The 19,447-nt window shown below is 35.2% G+C and overlaps 1 protein-coding gene across 1 annotated transcript; it reads left to right on the forward strand.

Moving 5' to 3' along the window:
• Positions 1-314: 314 nt before the first annotated feature.
• LOC125853852 (uncharacterized) lies at positions 315-3,231 on the forward strand. The gene is made up of 3 exons (XM_049533608.1): positions 315-341; positions 427-2,101; positions 3,038-3,231. Exons 1-3 carry the CDS (start codon positions 315-317, stop codon positions 3,229-3,231), a joined length of 1,896 nt encoding a protein of 631 aa, XP_049389565.1.
• Positions 3,232-19,447: the final 16,216 nt, after the last annotated feature.

Consider the following 19,447-nt stretch of genomic DNA (forward strand, 5'->3'; position numbering starts at 1 on the left):
AAATTCTTTTCCACTTTCAAATATGGATAATATGCTTGATTTTAAATCTGTTGAAGCAGATCCCAAAGATTGAATGCCTATTTCATCTTATGGTCCTAATATTCGAGATGCGGTAAGGAGGTAGTACATTCAAAAAAAGCTATGTCAACCTGTTGATCATATCTTCCCTAAAACTAAGTTTGGAGATAAAATGCGTCAATTTCGACCAACTTGATTTAAGAGAAGATCTCAATGGTTGAAATATAGCATTAAAGCAGACGCGTCATTTTGTTTGTGTTGTTATTTGTTCAAGAATGAACTTGAAAGTCGTGGAAATGTCGGAGATTCATTTACAAGAGCTGGTTTTAGGTTTTGGAACAAAGCTTTAGAAAGATTCAAAAAACATGTTGGTAAGGTAAATAGTATCCATCATAAATGTTTCAATAGGATGTAGCAAAATTTCTCTTGACATCGGGATTTCCATTTCGTGGACATGATGAAAGTGAAGGTTCCGAATATAAGAGTGCTTTTCTTGAACTTTTGAAATGGTATGGGGATAGAAGTTTTGATGTGGGAAGAGTAATATTAGGTAATGCTCCACAAAATGATATGATGATTTGTCCGACAATTCAAAAAGATATTGTGGAGGCTTGTGTTAAAGAAACAACTAAGGCCATTATTGAAGACTTGGACGGTGATTATTTTGGAATATTAATTGATGAATCAAAGGATGTTTCTCATAAGGAGCAAATGGCTCTAATTTTGAGATATGTCAACAAAAGTGGAATGGTGATAGAGCGATTCTTGGGTATTGTCCACGTAAATGATACATCTTTTCAATCATTAAAAAAGGCAATTTATTCTTTGCTTTTGGATCACTCATTATGTACATCCAAAATACGTGGTCAAGGTTATGATGGGGCTAGTAATATGCAAGGGGAAATAAATGGTCTCAGGTCTTTGATTTTACAAGATACGTCATCTGCATATTCTATTCATTGTTTTGCTCACCAATTGCAATTAGCACTTGTAGGTCTTTCCAAAATGAATTCGGATGTGGATAATTTTTTTTATGTTCTCACTAATATTTTGAATACTATTGGAGCTTCATTTAAACGCAGAGATTCACTTCGACAACATCAAGAAGATAAGTTGGAAGAGTTGCTTAAATTTGGAGAAGTTCATACAGGGCAAGGTTTGAATCAAGAACGTGGCCTCCAACGACCGGGTGATACTCGTTGGGGGTCTCATTTTAAAACCTTGGACAATTTCCTGATTCTTTTTTCTTCAATTGTTAATGTGCTTAAGGATATGAAACGTGATTGTCCATATCATCTTGATAGATTTGCGGCGGAAAATCTTTTGAGCAAGATTCATGAATTTGAATTTGTCTTTATGTTGCACTTGATGTTTAAGGTGTTGCTATTGACGAATGAGTTGAATAAAGTTTTGCAAAAGAAAGATCAAGATATCGTTAATGCTATGGGATTGCTTGACCTTTCAAAGAAACGATTGCAAATGATGAGAGAGGATGAATGGGACTCTATGATGGATGAGGTTAGCTTATTTTGTGGTAAACATGGTATTTCAATTCCCAAAATGAATGAAGGCTACTCTAATGGGAAGTCAAAGCGTAAGAGGTCCAATATTTCATATTTGCATCACTTTCGTGTGGAAGTATTGTATGCCGTCATTGATTTGGCACTTCAAGAACTCAATAATCGTTTTGATGTGGTGACTAGTGACTTGCTCCTCGGTATGGCTCGTTTGAGTCCGGTTGATTCATTTGCTAATTTTCACAAGGATAGGATAATGAAACTAGCCGAGTACTATCCAAGTAAGTTTGGTGATAAAGAGCTTCGGGAACTCAATTTTCAACTCGATGATTTTATTGTCTATGCTCAAAAGTGTGATAGCAAGTTTCTCAACTTGAAGGAAATCAAGGATCTTGCAAGAGTGATGGTAGGGACAAAACTAGATCAAACTTGGTCACTTGTGTATCTACTTGTGAAGCTAACTTTAATTATTCCTGTTGCTACCGCAAGCGTGAAAAGAGCATTCTCATCAATGAAGTACATAAAGAATGATTTGCGTAATAGGATGGATGAAGATCTTTTGAATGGTTTTTTAGTTTGCTATATAGAGCGTAGTATATTTAAAAATGTAAGTAATTATGCCATTATTGACCATTTTCAAAATATGAAAACTCGTCGAGCACAATTGTAAGTGAATGATGTTTTTTTCTAATATATTACTATATAAAGATTGCCACTACCTACTTGCTCGTCAACTTGTTCTCACCGTAAAATTTATATAATTGAATTAATTGTCTATTTTGAAGATAATGGTGCCCCATTTTCCTGAGATCCTGGATACGCCTCTGCCTATAAGACTTATCCTTTTGACCAGGCTTTTATCGATGAAAGAAGCACTTTGATATCACTCTTAGGGTCATTAAGAGAATATATTGATATCTGCTGCTCCTTGACATCAAGTTTCCCATCCATATAGAGAATCTATTGTCCTAACTCCTAATGTCTAGTCAAAGAGAGAAAGGAGTTGCTCCATCATCAAGTAACTAGCTAAATATGATAACCCTCTCCTTCGGCCCATCGCATTGTTTGATTAGTTCAACAACAAATTTCATTCTTACTCCAATATCTGGATCCAACTGATATCTTCTTTCACTGAACTGACTTTCTAACTCAGAGAACTCCTTCTTATTTGGCACTAATAAAGGATGATCAGAGATCAGAGACAACAGATTTCGTTTTGAATGGGAGCCCGGATTCTTTGGGATTCTTTTAAGCAACTCCTCCTGCAAATCTGTGGGCTTCAAGTATTTCACGCTATTCTTTATAGCTGGAAGGATTACCTTCTTTATATCTTCATTGAACGTATGGACAAGTGGTGAAATAATATCCCTATGCTCTTACAATGCTCAGGCATTCTTGCCAATGGAACTGCTAAGAGAAGCCCATTGCTCTGAACCTGCCGCAAACATTGGATTTACTATGCTGGGAGTGTTGTACAATTCTTTGATGTTATTCTGGAACAGAGTTCGAGAGAAAAGTATCTGAATCGTGTGGTTTGACACCCACGACCGCGAAGACTAAGAAGAATGGTTTACGCAAACGCAATGCAGATCTTGCGATCACGAAGACCAATTTTAGTGGCATTTGCAAACATGATTCAAAGATCGCAGATGTGAAGAACAAGCTAGCTGCACCAGCAAAGACTATACCAACCTAAATTTGAAGTTGGCCAACTGCCCCGATGGTGCCTCGAGATTCGTTGGAAACCGGCCCATAGACACAAACTATGCTAACTCACAATATTTGACATTCCAGACACAATAAAGGTTTCAAAACTTCAAATGGAGGTCATATCGATAAAATTTGGGTCCCACACCCATAACTTTGTTTTAGCCAAAAGCAATAAGGTTGCTTGAAATGAGTTTGGAAGCCTTGACACCTGAACCAAAGGTCCTTCTAGACAAAACATGATGTTCCAGAGCTAAAGGAACCATCAGAGTTACATTCAAAGGTCAATTTCCTGAAGTTTTGATCAAAGCTAACAATTCTAACTTCAAAGCTCCAAAATACAAAAACTTGATAAAAACCAAAGGAGTGACTAGGTGACACTACTGTTAGTCCCAGCAAGACATAAACGGCTTTGAATCGCTATAGAAAAGCTCTAAACAGTTAATATACATTGATACGAGTAAATGGCCTACAGGGTCATTACAATTTTTTTATCAAAAATAAGAGTCTATAGTCGTAAAATATTGAAGAGAGTAAATTTCAAATTCTTTTTTTTTATTTCTTCAGGATTTCAAGTATCGAAGCAAACATTAAGTGGGGTATACCAATTTATCAACTTATGGAATTAGATTCTATGGTTCTCAATTACTGTTGTTTTTATCTAAATTTTTAAACATATTACATATAGAATTATGTTCACATTGCCTATACTGTTACCTCGGTAAAAGGATGCTTTCAGCACAGTAATTGATAAAATCTTACCTAAAATTAATAATTAATTATTTTCAAAGAAACCTATTATAAAAAAATATTAAGTAATAATTTTTCATCTAAAATGTTTGAAAAATAGTGTTTAAAATTACTTATGAAGTTTATTCAACAACAAGCACCAGTTTAACTTGGGGGTGGTGATTTAGTGGCAGTGAGTGGCAAGGTGGATTTGTTGCCTATTCCATTAGGAGCCGCTGATTTCAAGTTTTTATGTGTTAATTAAAATTTCACTTTACGCCTTCAAGTATGTTTAGTCGCTCCAACCCCATACACATTTCTAGGTGACACATGTATAATTGTGAATTGAATGCCTTTCTTTCAAAATTTACATTGCACAAAGAGAAGAATATATGTATAGATATCTATATATTAAAATTTCACTTTACGCCTTCAAGTATGTTTAGTCGCTCCAGCCCCATACACATTTCTAGGTGACACATGTATAATTGTGAATTGAATGCCTTTCTTTCAAAATTTACATTGCACAAAGAGAAGAATATATGTATAGATATCTATATATTAAAATTTCACTTTATGCCTTCAAGTATGTTTAGTCGCTCCAGCCCCATACACATTTCTAGGTGACACATGTATAATTGTGAATTGAATGCCTTTCTTTCAAAATTTACATTGCACAAAGAGAAGAATATATGTATAGATATCTATATATTAAAATTTCACTTTATGCCTTCAAGTATGTTTAGTCGCTCCAGCCCCATACACATTTCTAGGTGACACATGTATAATTGTGAATTGAATGCCTTTCTTTCAAAATTTACATTGCACAAAGAGAAGAATATATGTATAGATATCTATATATTAAAATTTCACTTTATGCCTTCAAGTATGTTTAGTCGCTCCAGCCCCATACACATTTCTAGGTGACACATGTATAATTGTGAATTGAATGCCTTTCTTTCAAAATTTACATTGCACAAAGAGAAGAATATATATATATATATATATAAATATATATATATATATATATATACTATACTATACTACCTTAAAAGCATGAATTTCCAAACTTGAATGTTAAATTACTATAATACCCCCAATTAAAAATATTCATTTTATTTTATTTATTTATTTAATAATATTAAAATTAAATACCTTTTCACATTAAAGGGTTGTGATTTTTTCAAAGGGTTGTGACTTTTTTGACGGGTTGTAACTTTTTCGATGAGTTGTGACTTTTCCGAAGGGTTGTGATTTTTCCAAAGAGTTGTGACTTTTCCAAAGGATTGTGCCTTTTTCGATGAGTTGTGACTTCTCCGATGAGCAATGACTTTTTCAAAAGGTTGTAACTTTTTTGATAAGGCGGAATTAGCACCTATTCATACTACTATTTGTTAGCTATAAATAGAGGGTTTCCTCTAACTTTTAAACTGCGATTTTTTTTTAAAAGTTTTCTACTCTTCTTCTTCATAAAAAATCTCAAGGGTTATTTGGAACAGTTGATTAAGTAAAAAATTCAACGAAATTCGAGGTACCACATAAGAAAGAGTCCGTGAACAAATTGTAGAAAATCATTCATCAATTCACAATCATATTTGTTCTTACGATTTTCATGAGTTAATAGTGACGAAATGTTGTGGGAAAGACAATAATAATAAATAAATGTGAAAAAATCACATGATTTGGGTCAGGTATTTCTTCTTTGTTTTTTCATTTTTTATTCTTTCACACTGAATCAAAGGAGTTTCTTTTTAATTTTACTAAAACAACAGGCATCAACATAGTCCATTGAATTATTAGTTTTGATGTTATATCCAATATTTCAAAAATAGATTTTCACTTTTACTTAAAATATGATAATATAATCATGATAATAATTGTATTATTTTTAATACATATGTAAGTAAAAATGAACGGAGAATGTAACGTGTTGGTGGGAAGATATTTCAATCAAATGGAACACTATCGTGAATGTAGCATGAACATATATTTTCGTCTTCCTTCTTCATTGGCTATGTATTGTTCCATATGTTTTTTCTTTTTTATATTTTTATTGAGTATACAATTTTTTAAGTATGAATTTCCTGTTATTTTGTGCTCATTTTAATTTTAGAAAATGTTATGTCACAAGATATACTCCTTGCTAGCTATATAAAAATAGATAAGAAAATAATGATTGGTCATAAAATATTCTTAAATCAAATTAAGGATTCTATAAATAACACTTTAAATTTTATTCATCAATTAATTTTTATTATTGAAAAAGGTAAATATTTTATATCACAATAAAACTTCTATAAGATACTAAATACTTTCATTAGACAACAACTATATGATATGTATGCGGCAGAAAAAAATGAAAAGACTACAATTCTACAAAGATAAGGTAGAAACTTAATGAAATGAAATACTTTTCACCAAAGGTGATGTTCAAATATTAAAATTAAATTATGGTACTAAAATGTATGTATATTTATGTATATATATATAACAAAGTGTTGGTCAAGCTAAATATTTGACATACACTCAAACTTCAATTTAACCATCATTCGTTATAACAACAAACAACCTTTTTTTTTGTAAAATTACCTCTCTATGATAATCTTACTCAAATATTAATTAAGTAATAATATTTTGTAAAAAATAGATTGCGTATAAAGATAAAATATTAAAATATTTATGGTAATCATTATTATTGTCATGCACATACTAAATTTCAAGAAAAAATTTTTAAGAGAATAATTATACTTAAATGGTGTCCATCATTTATGTTCATAACCTCAAGAAGAAAGGCCATTGCTATTTTTTTAAAATAAATTTGTTGGTTATATTTGTTTACAAAATTGAGTGAAGTAAAAAAATACTACTAAATAAATGTCACTTTCTCACCATATTTAAATTCTGAATGTATTTTGAAATGTTTCAATGATATCTGGTCAATATGATCTCAAAATACAAATAACTCTATGACAATACATATTAATCATTTAAAAACATTGGTCCTATGTTCTTTCAATTATAATTATTTACTAAAAATATTAATTTAGTAATATTAATTCTATTTTACAACATCGTATACTATATATGCGATACACACGTGCAACGCACGTGCCGTGAAACTAGTATATATATATATATATATATATATATATATATTCTATATATTACTTTAAAAGCATGAACTCCTAACTTGAATGTGAAATTAGTATAATATCCCTAACTTAGGTTGTGACTTTTTCGATGAGTTGTGACTTTTCTAAAGAGTTATGACTTTTTCTATGAGTTATGACTTTTCCAAAGAGTTGTGACTTTTTTCAATAAGTTGTGACTTTTCCAAAGGGTTGTGACTTCTCGAAAAGGTTGTGACTTTTCAGATAAGACACAAAAAACATTTGTTCATACTACCCTTTGTTGACTATAAATAGAGGGGCTTCATCTCATTTTTCAACCACAATTTTTTTAATCTTCTACTCTTCTTCTTCTTGCATTTAATTTTTTTTGTGTGATTTATTGTCGTTGAGCGAGTCCGAAATTAAGCAGAATATGAAGTACCACTATTATAATGAAATAAGTCTTTTTATCCTAAGAGGGTATATTCCATAACCTCGAGTACTTTAGAAAAATAATTTTGATGATATAATAATATTTTTTTGCTTAATATATACATTAGTATGTAAGGTTCCAATATATGACGTTAACATGATGTAGTCTAAAGTCATTTGTTTTTGTTAACAAATTCTCTTATGATGTAGATGTATGCTTCTGAATATCTTTTACAAAATTTAGATAATTTTCACGATTTGTTTTTGATGCTCAAGACAAAAGAATGACTTTATTTATCAGCGCTACTTATGTGATTTAGACTCTCATGAAGTGTCATGACCTAGACCGTCGTGATTGGCACCCACACTAACACTCTGGTGGGAGAACCACTACTATAACCCAAACCAAGCAACTAATGCAAAAACTAAGACATTTAAGTATAAGAAAACAGAAATAATAGCTAAAACTAAAGTTCCCATAAACTTCAACAAAAGATCTAACAACTAACAATGTGGAAAAACACCTAGAACCTAAAAGTCAATGTACCATAACATCTAAAGTTCAACAAGTCTAAACAAGAAGGGATGGAACCCCAACTAATGAACTAATGAACTAACTAGAACAAATACAAAAGTCCAAAAATGGTGGACATAGATGAAAGAGAATCCCATGGCAGCCCGAAAGAATTGACTCATCCTTGAATTCGAAGTAGCAATCCCTGATCTCCTAAGCGAGGTCTGTCAGTAGCCGCTTGAAGATGCCCTTTACTCAACAAAAATAAGAGTGCAGTATCAGTACACAACCACAACGTACTGGTAAGATCACGCAGCTATCTCACTAGTGCAACATAAACAAGTCAAGACAACAATATAATCACATGCATATATATCAACATATACAACATTATCAGCGATCGTCACCCCGCTGTAGCGGCTCCTCCAGAGCGGCACAATCCAGCGCCAAAGCGGCTGAAACGAAATAGAGAGCTATTCCTGGAATTCCAAAATCCCCACTTCATAACACACCTCTAACCAACGACGTTTAGAAAATAACCTTCACACCAAGATCGATTCCGGGAGTTCTACTCACCCGAATTCAATTTCGTAAAGTCGTACGGATTCCTTAACGAGTTATCTAACTACTCATGTAATCAAAATCATAATTAATTTAACCAATTGTTACCAGATTTCCCTACACCTCAATGACTCTGATTTCGTCCAAATCTGCACTAGGTTGGGAAATTTCAAGATACTACGAAAAAGTTTTCTGACCCAAATTTTTCTCCCATTAGCTTTTCTATAACGACGAAACTCGGTCGTTACAATAGATACCAATTTACCCATCACTTGTCCTCGAGTGACAAACTTATGAAAAAAATAGGCTAAGGAAGGGAGGAAGTAGTACCTGAATCGACGAAGAATTGGGGATACTTTTCTCGCATGTCCCTCCTGGTTTCCCAAGTAGCTTCTTCAACTGGACGATGCTTCCTTTGAACTTTCACGAATTTAATATCCTTGGTCCTCAACTTGTGCACAACACGATCAAGGATTGCAATCGCTTGCTCCTCATATTAGAGGTCCTTGTCTAACACAATTAAGTCTCACTTAATGATATAATCCCTATCACCATGATACCTATTCAATATGGATACATGAAATACCGGATGAACACTCGATAAATTAGGAGGTAAAGCTAATCTATACACCGCCGATCCTACATATTCAAGAATCTCAAATGAACAAATGTATCTAGGACTTAGTTTATCCTTCTCACCGAATCTCATCACCCCTTTCATGGGTGATACCTTAAGAAGAACATTTTCACCGGATTGAAATGCCATGTCTCTTACCTAATGATCTGCATACTTCTTTTGTCTACTTTGGGCTGCTAGAAGCTTATCTTGAATACTCCTTACCTTATCTTGAGCATCCTTCACTAAATCAACTCCCAATGGTTTCACATCTCCAGCCTCAAACCATCCTATCGGTGATCTCAATCCTCTCCCATATGATGCCTCAAATGGTGCCATATCAATGCTAGAGTGATAACTATTGTTATAAGAAAATCCATACAAAGGTAAGAACTTATCCCAATGTCCTCCAAAATCAATCACACATGCCCTCAACATGTGTTCCAATGCTTAAACAGTCCTCTCCGATTGTCCATCCGTCTGTGGATGAAAAGCTGTACTAAAAGTGAGTTGTGTGCCCAATTCATCATGTAATTTCCTCCAAAACTAAGATGTGAACTGGGTACCATGGTCTGAGATAATAGAGAGGGGCACCCCATGCAGCCTCACTATCTCTTTCACATAAACTTTAGACAATTTTCAGCATTATAATCTATTTTTACTGGAATAAAATGGGCCGACTTAGTCAATCTATCAACCACTAACCAAATAGAATCAAACTTTCCCAAAGTCTTGGAAAGACCAACCACAAAATCCATGGCTATTCTTTCCCACTTCCATTCCGGAATTGGCATTCTTTGAAGTGAACATGCAGGCCTTTGATGTTCATACTTCACTTGTTGACAATTTTGACACTTCGCCACAAACTCCGCTATGCCTTTCTTCATGTCCAACCACCAATAAATTCACTTCAGATCTCTATACATCTTGGTCACACCCGGATGAATAGAATATCGCGAACCATGAGACTCTGCCAACAATTTCTCAATCAAGTCATCTACTCTAGGAACACATATTCTCCCCTTGAAATTTAGCACACCATCCATATCAAGAGTTGTTTCTTGTGCCTTACCAATCACAGTCTTTTTCTTAAGTCCCTTCAAATTCTCATCTTTAAATTGTGTGGCCTTGATCTCTTCAATGAAAATGGCCCTTACCTCAATACTAGCTAACACCCCACCTCATTCTGAGATGCCCAACTGCATGAACTTAGACTCTAAGGTCTGAATTTCCTTAGCCAAATTAAAGGTCGCCTGGATGCACTCAAGGAAGCTAAACTACCCATACTTATCGTTTTTCGACTTAAAGCGTCTGCCACCATATTAGCCTTGCCCGGATGGTATTGAATGGTCACATCATAATCTTTAAGCAACTCCATCCACATTCACTATCTCAAATTCAGATTCTTTTGAGTGAACACATGTTGCAAACTACGATGATCGGTAAACACTTCACACTTAACTCCATAGAGGTAATGCCGCCATATCTTAAGGGTAAACACTACCGTTGCCAACTCTAATTCATGTGTTGGATAATTCCTCTCATGCACCTTCAATTGACACGAGGCATAAGCTATAACATTCTTATCCTGCATCAACACAGCACCCAAACCAAAATGTGAAGCATCACAATAAATAATAAAATCTTTACCTTCAACCAGTAATGCTAGAATAGGTGTGGTGGTCAAGAGAGTCTTGAGCCTTTGGAAGCTCTCCTAACATTTTTCAGTCTATTCAAATGGTATCTCTTTTTTTGTCAAATTAGTCAAGTAAGTCGCAATAAAAGAAAAATTCTTCACAAATCGATGATAATAGCTAGCGAGCCCCATAAAACTCCTAACTTCCATCATAGGGCTAGGCTGTACCCAATTCTTAATCGCCTTAATCTTTTGAGGATCTACCATTACCCCTTCTTTTGAAACTACATTCCCCAAAAATGCAATCGATTTCAACCAAAATTCACACTTCGAAATTTTAGCGTACAACTTTTGCTTCCCAAGAATACCCAAAACAGTACGAAGATGGTTGGCATGTTCTTCCTCATTTTTCGAATAAACCAAAATTTCATCAATAAAGATTATAATGAAAGAATAAAGAAATGGCTTGAACACCCCATTCATTAAACTCATAAAAGTTGCAGGCGCATTGGTCAAACCAAAAGACATAACCAAAAACTCATAGTGTCCATAGCGAGTTCTAAACACCGTCTTGGGAACATCCTCAGGCCTAATTTTCTAGCTATTTCTGCACATTTAATCAACCTGAACAACATATACGGATCCCATCCACCCCCTTTTTCATTACTAATGAAATATCCTTCACTATTTGACTAAAAATGGAACGAAATGATCTTGTTTTGTTCCTCGGTTGAAAAGAGATGTCTTGAGCAATCAGAGAAGTTTTAATTGATGGTAACCGAATCTTAGATCAATCTTAGAGAAAATCGCTGCCCCTTGCAATTGGTCAAACAGATCATCTATTCGAGGCAAAGGATACTTATTTTGAATAGTGACTCAATTTAATTGCCGGTAATCTATACACATTCTCATACTACCATCCTTCTTCTTGACAAACAAAACTGGAGCACCCCAGAGAGAAGCACTAGGGCGAATAAATCCCTTATCAAGAAGCTCTTGGATTTGAGTCTTAAGCGCTCTTAATTCTGTCAGAGCCATGCAATATGGAGGGATGGAAATAGGGCGCGTACCAGGCTCTAGATCAATGCAAACATCTATATCTCTATCCGAAGGCATAACAGGAAAATCATTACGAAACACTTTACTAAATTCAGACACCACATGAATAGACTCAATGGATGGAGCCTCAATCTCAACATCCCTAATATGAGCCAAATAAGCCAAACAACCCTGCTCTACTAATTTACTAGCCCAAATTGAGGATATAATCTTAGCTTGCTTAGGCTTGTACACCCCTTCCCACTCTAATTTTTCCCATCCTGGAATTTCTAGAGTTACAAACTTAGTATTATAATTAAGCACAACATAGTAGGGGCACAACAAAGTCATGCCTAAGATTATGTCAAAGTCAGTCATATCCAAAATAACCAAATCAGCCCAAGTCTGAAAACCCATAAATAAAAGAGGAAAAACACGATAGACATGGGTAATTATGACTGACTCTCCAACTGGGGTAGAAACACGAATAGGGGCATCAAGAATATCACAAATCATATCAAAATCTGAGACAAATCTCACAGATACATATGAATAGGTAGAACCCGAATCAAATAACACATTAGCCATCCATTCACAGACAAGAATAGTACTTATGATCACTGCGTCAGAAGCCTCCGCCTCATTCTTGCCCGAAAAAGCATAACATTGAGCCCTATCATCTTGACGAGCCACTTCCCTACCTGGTTGCGTGTTACCCCTACCTCCGTTACCATTTTCTCTACCTCTACGACCTCGCTGGTTACCTCCTCGCCCACCTTGTGGATGTCCTCTACCATTACTACCATTCCCCGCGGGGGCCATTGCTCTAGAAGGATGTTACACCGCATCTAATACACGCGGATGGGGTCAATCTTTCCTTATATGCCCAGGTTCTCCACAATTATAGCAAGTACGATCAAAAGATGGTCTGTTGCCCGTCCAAGGCATGACTCCCTGGCTATCCTGAAAATTATAAGATGAAGTTCCCGAGTAGTTACCTGTTGGGCGGGCATAGTGGACTGAATTGGCTTGGCTGCAAGCGTTGGCCTCCCTAAACCTCTAGAATAAGCACCTTGGAAGTGTTCTGAATTCTTGGTCCTTTTTGCCAACGCCTTAACTTGACCGTCTCGCCTTACCCCTTCTCTTTCTTAACATAATTTGTCACCTCATTAAAGCTCTTCCCTGCAGAAGTCATATGAACAGATAATACTTGCAACTCAAAATCCAGTCCCCTAATAAATAAGCGGATCCTCTCCTCCTCAGTAGTCACCAACTGCGTAGTATATCTAGATAAATTATGGAACTTGGCCTCATAAGCACCCACAAGACATTCTACCTTGTTCCAAAGCCATAAATTCATCTTTCTTACGAGCTCTCAATGTTCAAGGCACATATTTTTATAGAAATAGAGCACGTAATTAGGTCCAAGTAAGTGGAGGTAAAGTGAAAGATCTGCACTCCATATAAGCTCTCCACCACTGCTTAGCCTCACGTTGAAGTTGAAAGGACACAAACTCAACCCCATGCTTATGAACAATACCCAACTTATGCAGCCTCTCATAACAATCCAAGATAAACTCATACCCATCCTCACTCTCAAGACCAAGAAATATTGGAGGCTTAAGCTTCAGAAACTTAGTCAACATGTCATGCCACTCATAACAGACCCAACAAAGGACTGAAGAAAACATCATTCCCTCCAGTCCCACCCACCTTGGGAGTAGTGATAGCAATAGGGGGATTAGAAGGAGCTTGAGTTGTTTGAGCAGAAGGAAGCACTCCAAAACCAGCCAACCCTTTCAAGAACAACATGATTTGTTGAGCTAACACCGGATCGATGGGAGGAATACCTGTAGCCTTAGCCTGCACCTCTTTCTCCTGTCCAACCTCCTCAATATTCTCAACCTCAACCTCTTCTTATATTTCCTCATGATCCATGTGAGGGTTCTCATTCACAACAACATTCTCAACTGGAGCTCCATTTGCAGCAGGTGCTACTCATCCAGGGCCTCTACCCCTAGCTTTTCCTCTACCCCTGCCTTGACCGCGACCTCTCGCTGCAGATTCCCCAGTTGGAGCATTGATGGGAGCTACGGGCCTGACACTGTTATACCTAGTGTTAACTAACTGTGGACAGAAGAGTGAATGAGGTTAGATACCAATTTGAATCGAGAGATACCAATTGGAATCAAGTTATAGCACGAAAGAGACGAGAAAATAGAGAGATTCCTAAAGTCCTATAGCCTCTCGAAGAAAACTAAAGGCATCCCCATACCATTCCACGAGACTCTACTAGACTCATTTTGGTACATTGAGATCAACCAACCTAGGCTATGATACGAACTTTGTCATGACCCAGACTGTCGTTCTTGGCACCCACACTAACACTCTGGTGGGAGAACCACTACTATAACCCAAACCAAGCAACTAATCCAAAAACTAAGGCATTTAAGTATATGAAATCTGAAATAATAGCTAAAACTGAAGTTTCCATAAACTTCAACAAAAGATCTAACAACTAACAATGCGGAAAAACATCTAGAACCTAAAAGTCAATGTACCAAACATCTAAAGTTCAACAAGTCTAATCACGAGGGGATGCAACCCCAACTAATGAACTAATCAACTAACTAGAACAAATGCCTAAGTTTGGAAATGGTGGACATAGACGAAAGAGAATCCCATGGCAGCTTGGAAGAATTGGCTCACCCTTGAATTCGAAGCAACGATTACTGATCTCCTAAGCTAGGTCTGTTAGTAGATTCTTGAAGATGCTTTGTACTCAACAAAAATAAGAGCAAGTGCAGTATTAGTACACAACCATAGCGTACTGGTAAGATCACACGGCTATCCCACTAGTGTAACATAATAAGTCAAGACAACAATATAATCACATACATATATATCAACATATACAACATTATTAAAATTTACGAACAACGATCAGTTTCACATTTTATATCACATCATTGGTTCTCTCATGGAACCCAAACCCAAACAGTTAGCATATCGAAATGTGGTACCCGATCCCAATGTTATGTCAGAACGTGGCAACAGATCCCATATTTATGTCGAAACGTGGCAACCGATCCAAGTTAGTTATGCCGGAACGTGGAAATCGATCCCATTCATACACCACAATCACAATTACAGTCACAAGTATATCATCAAGATCATACATTTAAGTCATGATTCATGGAATTCATCATTCCTCTATCTCATTTACAATAAGTGTGATCAACAATTCAACATTCATACATATACAAATATCATAATGAAGCAAGAACAAGCATATATTACACAATCATAGAATCACAACCATCTCATACCTCGAAACAAGCTTGAAACCTTAAGAAACTTCATCCTTCCCTTTTCGTATTCATTTTGCTTGTTCTTCGGCTACATACAATCATAACAACACGGGAATGAACAAACAATCAATAATTACCCGGATTACCAACAATTATATGAACCCTAGATCAAACCCATGATCCCAATTATCCAAATTGAGTTGTTTCCATCATAGAATCTATAACAAAACCCTCCCCCATCAATATTCACCCATTCTATTACGTTCTACGAATCGAAAATTGGATTCGGGGAGTGAAAAGCTTACCTTTAGCCTCAAGAATGGTGAAAAACGAGTAGGAGTCACCTGAGGTTCGTTCCTTAGCTCTAAAAATTGGAAAGTGCATAATGAGGTCGTTTAGGGGTTTATTTAAGACTTTAATTCACGTCGAGCCCGCCACAGCGACCGTCACCCCGCTGTAGCGGCTCTTCCAGAGCGGCACAATCCAGCACCAAAGCGGCTGAAACGAAACAGAGAGCTAGTTATTCAAGGAATTCCAAACTCCCCATTTCACAACACACCTCTAACCAGTGACGTTCAGAAAATACCCTTCACGTCAAGATCGATTGCGGGAGTTCTACTTACCCAAATTCAATTTCGTAAAGTCGTACGGATTCCTTAACGAGTTATCTAGCTACTCATGTAATCAAAATCATAATTAATTCACCCGATTGTTACCAGATATCCCTACACCTCAATGACTCTGATTTCGTCCAAATTTTGACTAGGTTGGAAATTTCAAGATACTACGAAAAAGTTTTCCGACCCAAAATTTTCTCTCGTTGGCTTTTCAATAACGACGTAACCCGGTCGTTACATGAAGTTTGCTTCAAAATAGTAATTACTATATAAACATTGCCCTTTTGTTTTACTTATTTACTATTTCTTAATATTTCAGTATTTTAGCCGAAGAAATATTCATATGACTTGTAATAACGCCAGTTGCAGTTTGTATTATTATAATTTTTATTATTTATTTAACAGTTAATTTTATGAGATAAATATTTTCATAAATGCAAATATATATTTATATTTGGGTAGGTATTTGTATTTAAATTAAAGTATTATATATGTGAGAAATGTATTATCAAGTTAACAAGATCTTCTAACTTCAATATATATTATTTTAAAATGTTCCGAACTCACAACCAATGTGAAAATATGTGAATATATAAAATGTAGTTGTTCTCTTCATATGTTCATATGACATATAAACAATTTAACGTGGAATACACATGCAAAGCACATCTGGGTAGATGACAAGAAAAATACAAAGCAAATATTGTCTATAAGGTAATATTAGTGAAATAAGACTTAATTACATGATTAACCTCATCAAATTGAAATAAATATATACATTATTTTATTTAACTAATAAAAAATTTCATTGACCTGTGTGAATAAGAAATATATATAATGATTCACGTTGAACATTCACAAAAGAATCTATAATATTATTTTTTTCTAAGCTTATTATTCAAATCTTCGCTTAAATAAGCAATACTATTTACTATAACATATATTTTTGGAATTGGTAATCACGTGTAACACATGTGTCAAAAAAAATAAATAAATAAATATATATATATATATATACACACACACTCACGATGAAGACACTTGATCATCATGTGCAATCCTGGTAGATCTGGTAATTTCTTTTTAATTTTCAACCTTCACATGATACTTTATTCCTATTTTATCATTTTAGTACTCATCTAAACAATATTAACGGTCTATTATCATATCGTTATATACATCATGTGACATTAATTCCTCATTTATGAAACTTTAGTTGTGCGATTTGCTATGTAATTAAAATTTAAAATCTAGTGGGTTTTACATTGCTCTTGTCCTTCTCTCGTACCTAGACTTTTGTCTTCTCACAATCGGCTAAAATCATGAGTTGGATTGGTAATGTTGGATTATATCCAATTCTAGCATAATTTTGTTAGGTGTATTATAATTTTCCTATGCCTTTTAATACCTTCTCACGATGAAGAGATGGGCCATCATTTGAAATCCTGGTAGATTCTTTTAAATTTTAAAACTTCATTTCAAGCTTTATTCCTATTTTTTCATTTTAGTGTACTTCTAAAAAATACTATATGTCTATTATCATGCCGTGATATACATCATGTGACGTTAACTCTTCATTGATCACTCTTTAGCAAGGCAGTTGGACCTGTAATTAAAATTTAAAATCTAATGAGTTTTCAATTGCTCTTGTCCTTCTCTAGTGCCCAGATTTTTGCCGCCTCACAGTAGCTTCAAATCATGAGCCCTTTTGGAATGGTAATGTTGGATTATATGCGATTCTCACGTGATTTTTTAGGCGTATTATAATTTGCCTAGGAGTTTTAATACCTTCTCACGGTGAAGTCACTAGATCAACATAAGCAATCCGTGTAGACTCTTTTTAATTTTCAACTTTTACTTAACGCTTTATTCCTATTTATTTCATTTTAGTACACTTCTAAATAATACTAATCATCTATTTTCATGTCGTACCATACATAATGTGACATTAATTGCTCATTGATTAAATTTTAAAATCATACATATGTAACATACATAATGTGATTAAATTTTTAAATCGAATGAGTTATCCATTAATCTTCTGTCACAACCCTGACCCGTCATGAATGGCACTCACACTGACCCTCTGGTGGGAGAATCAACTACCAACAAAACTTAACCCGTCAAACCATTTGAAAAACCCATTTATGATATGAATTACTAGGAAAACAGTTCAAAACAACTAAAAGGTTGAGTTCCGATAAACTTGACAATTATTCCGATAAACTCGACAATTAACAAAAAACAATGCAGAATAAACTACCTAGAACCTATAAGTCATAGAACCAAAACCTCTAGCAGTATAGGATAGGGGATGCAACCCCAAAAATAAAGAAGGAAAACACAATTCTGAAATGTCTGACTCAGAATAATGGACTAAGAAGGAAAAGAGGAATTTTTAGGAGCCCGGAAGAAGTGGGCTCACCCTTGGATTTAGATAGAAGAGGTCTCACAGTTGAGGTAAGGAAATATGAGATTTTCATTTAAATAAAGCTTATATCCAAGATCTAGTCACCAGTTTATCTACACGAAGGTTTAAGGAAGATCAAATTTGTGGAGCATGCGCTTAAGGAAAACATGTGAGGTCATCATTAAAACCAAAAGCAATGGTGAGTACAACTAAACTTCTAGAATCTTTGCAGATGGAGTTATGTAGACCCATACGAGTTCAAAGTCGAGGAGGAAAAAGGTTGATCATAAAGATATAGGCATGACAAATCTATCGAGGAATGCTACAAATGAATTTGATGATGAGGAACTAAATCACCCAAATAAACGTGCTACTAAACCAGTGGATGAGCTAGAAGAAAACAACGAGACTACTAGGACTGCTACAGATAACATTGCTATGGAACCACGTTTGTCATCCTTGGATACTGGTGAGAATGTCAAACTAAGAACCTGGAAACATAAAAACTCACATCTGGTCAAGAACATCCTCACACATCTTTATTCAAGGATACACACCAGATCCAAGCCGAGGAATATGTGTGCCTTCTCCGCCTATCTTTAACACGTAGAGCCCAAGAATATCAAATAGGCATTGCTAGATGCTGACTGGATCATTGTTATGCAAGAAGAACTAAATCACTTTGAGTGAAGTAATGTGTGGAACCTGGTCCCCTGACCTCCAAACAGAATTATCATAGGAACTAGATGGGTGTTTTTCAACAATCTTGATGACCAAGGGCATATCACAAGGAATGAAGCCAGATTAGTAGTTCAAGGATACAATCAGGAGAAAGGGATAGATTACAATGAATAGTTTTCCCCAGTAGCTAGAATATGTGCGACGAACTTGACTATGAAGACGTTGGCAAGGAAAATCGATACATGGCCGCCACACGCTATATTAACTCAATCACCTTTATAACGGATTCTAAGAATATTCTATTAACCCTTGTAACTATGATGAGCAGAACCTTTTTTCCAAACTAATATCGTTGTTAATTACTTTCTCTAGGTTGTAAACAAACCCGGAACCGTTCGTATCAATGGTCTCTAATCATCTCATTCTTTTTTCTTCAAAACTTAATGTAAGAGGCCCATTAGGATGTCCATAATTAAAGTATATTTCCTCATCGATCGTTAATTTTTTTACTCAAAGTAATTGCAAAAGTTTCACAAAGACCGACATTCAA

Source organism: Solanum stenotomum, chromosome 1, assembly GCF_019186545.1.
Source record: "Solanum stenotomum isolate F172 chromosome 1, ASM1918654v1, whole genome shotgun sequence".
Classification (NCBI taxonomy): Eukaryota; Viridiplantae; Streptophyta; class Magnoliopsida; order Solanales; family Solanaceae; genus Solanum; species Solanum stenotomum.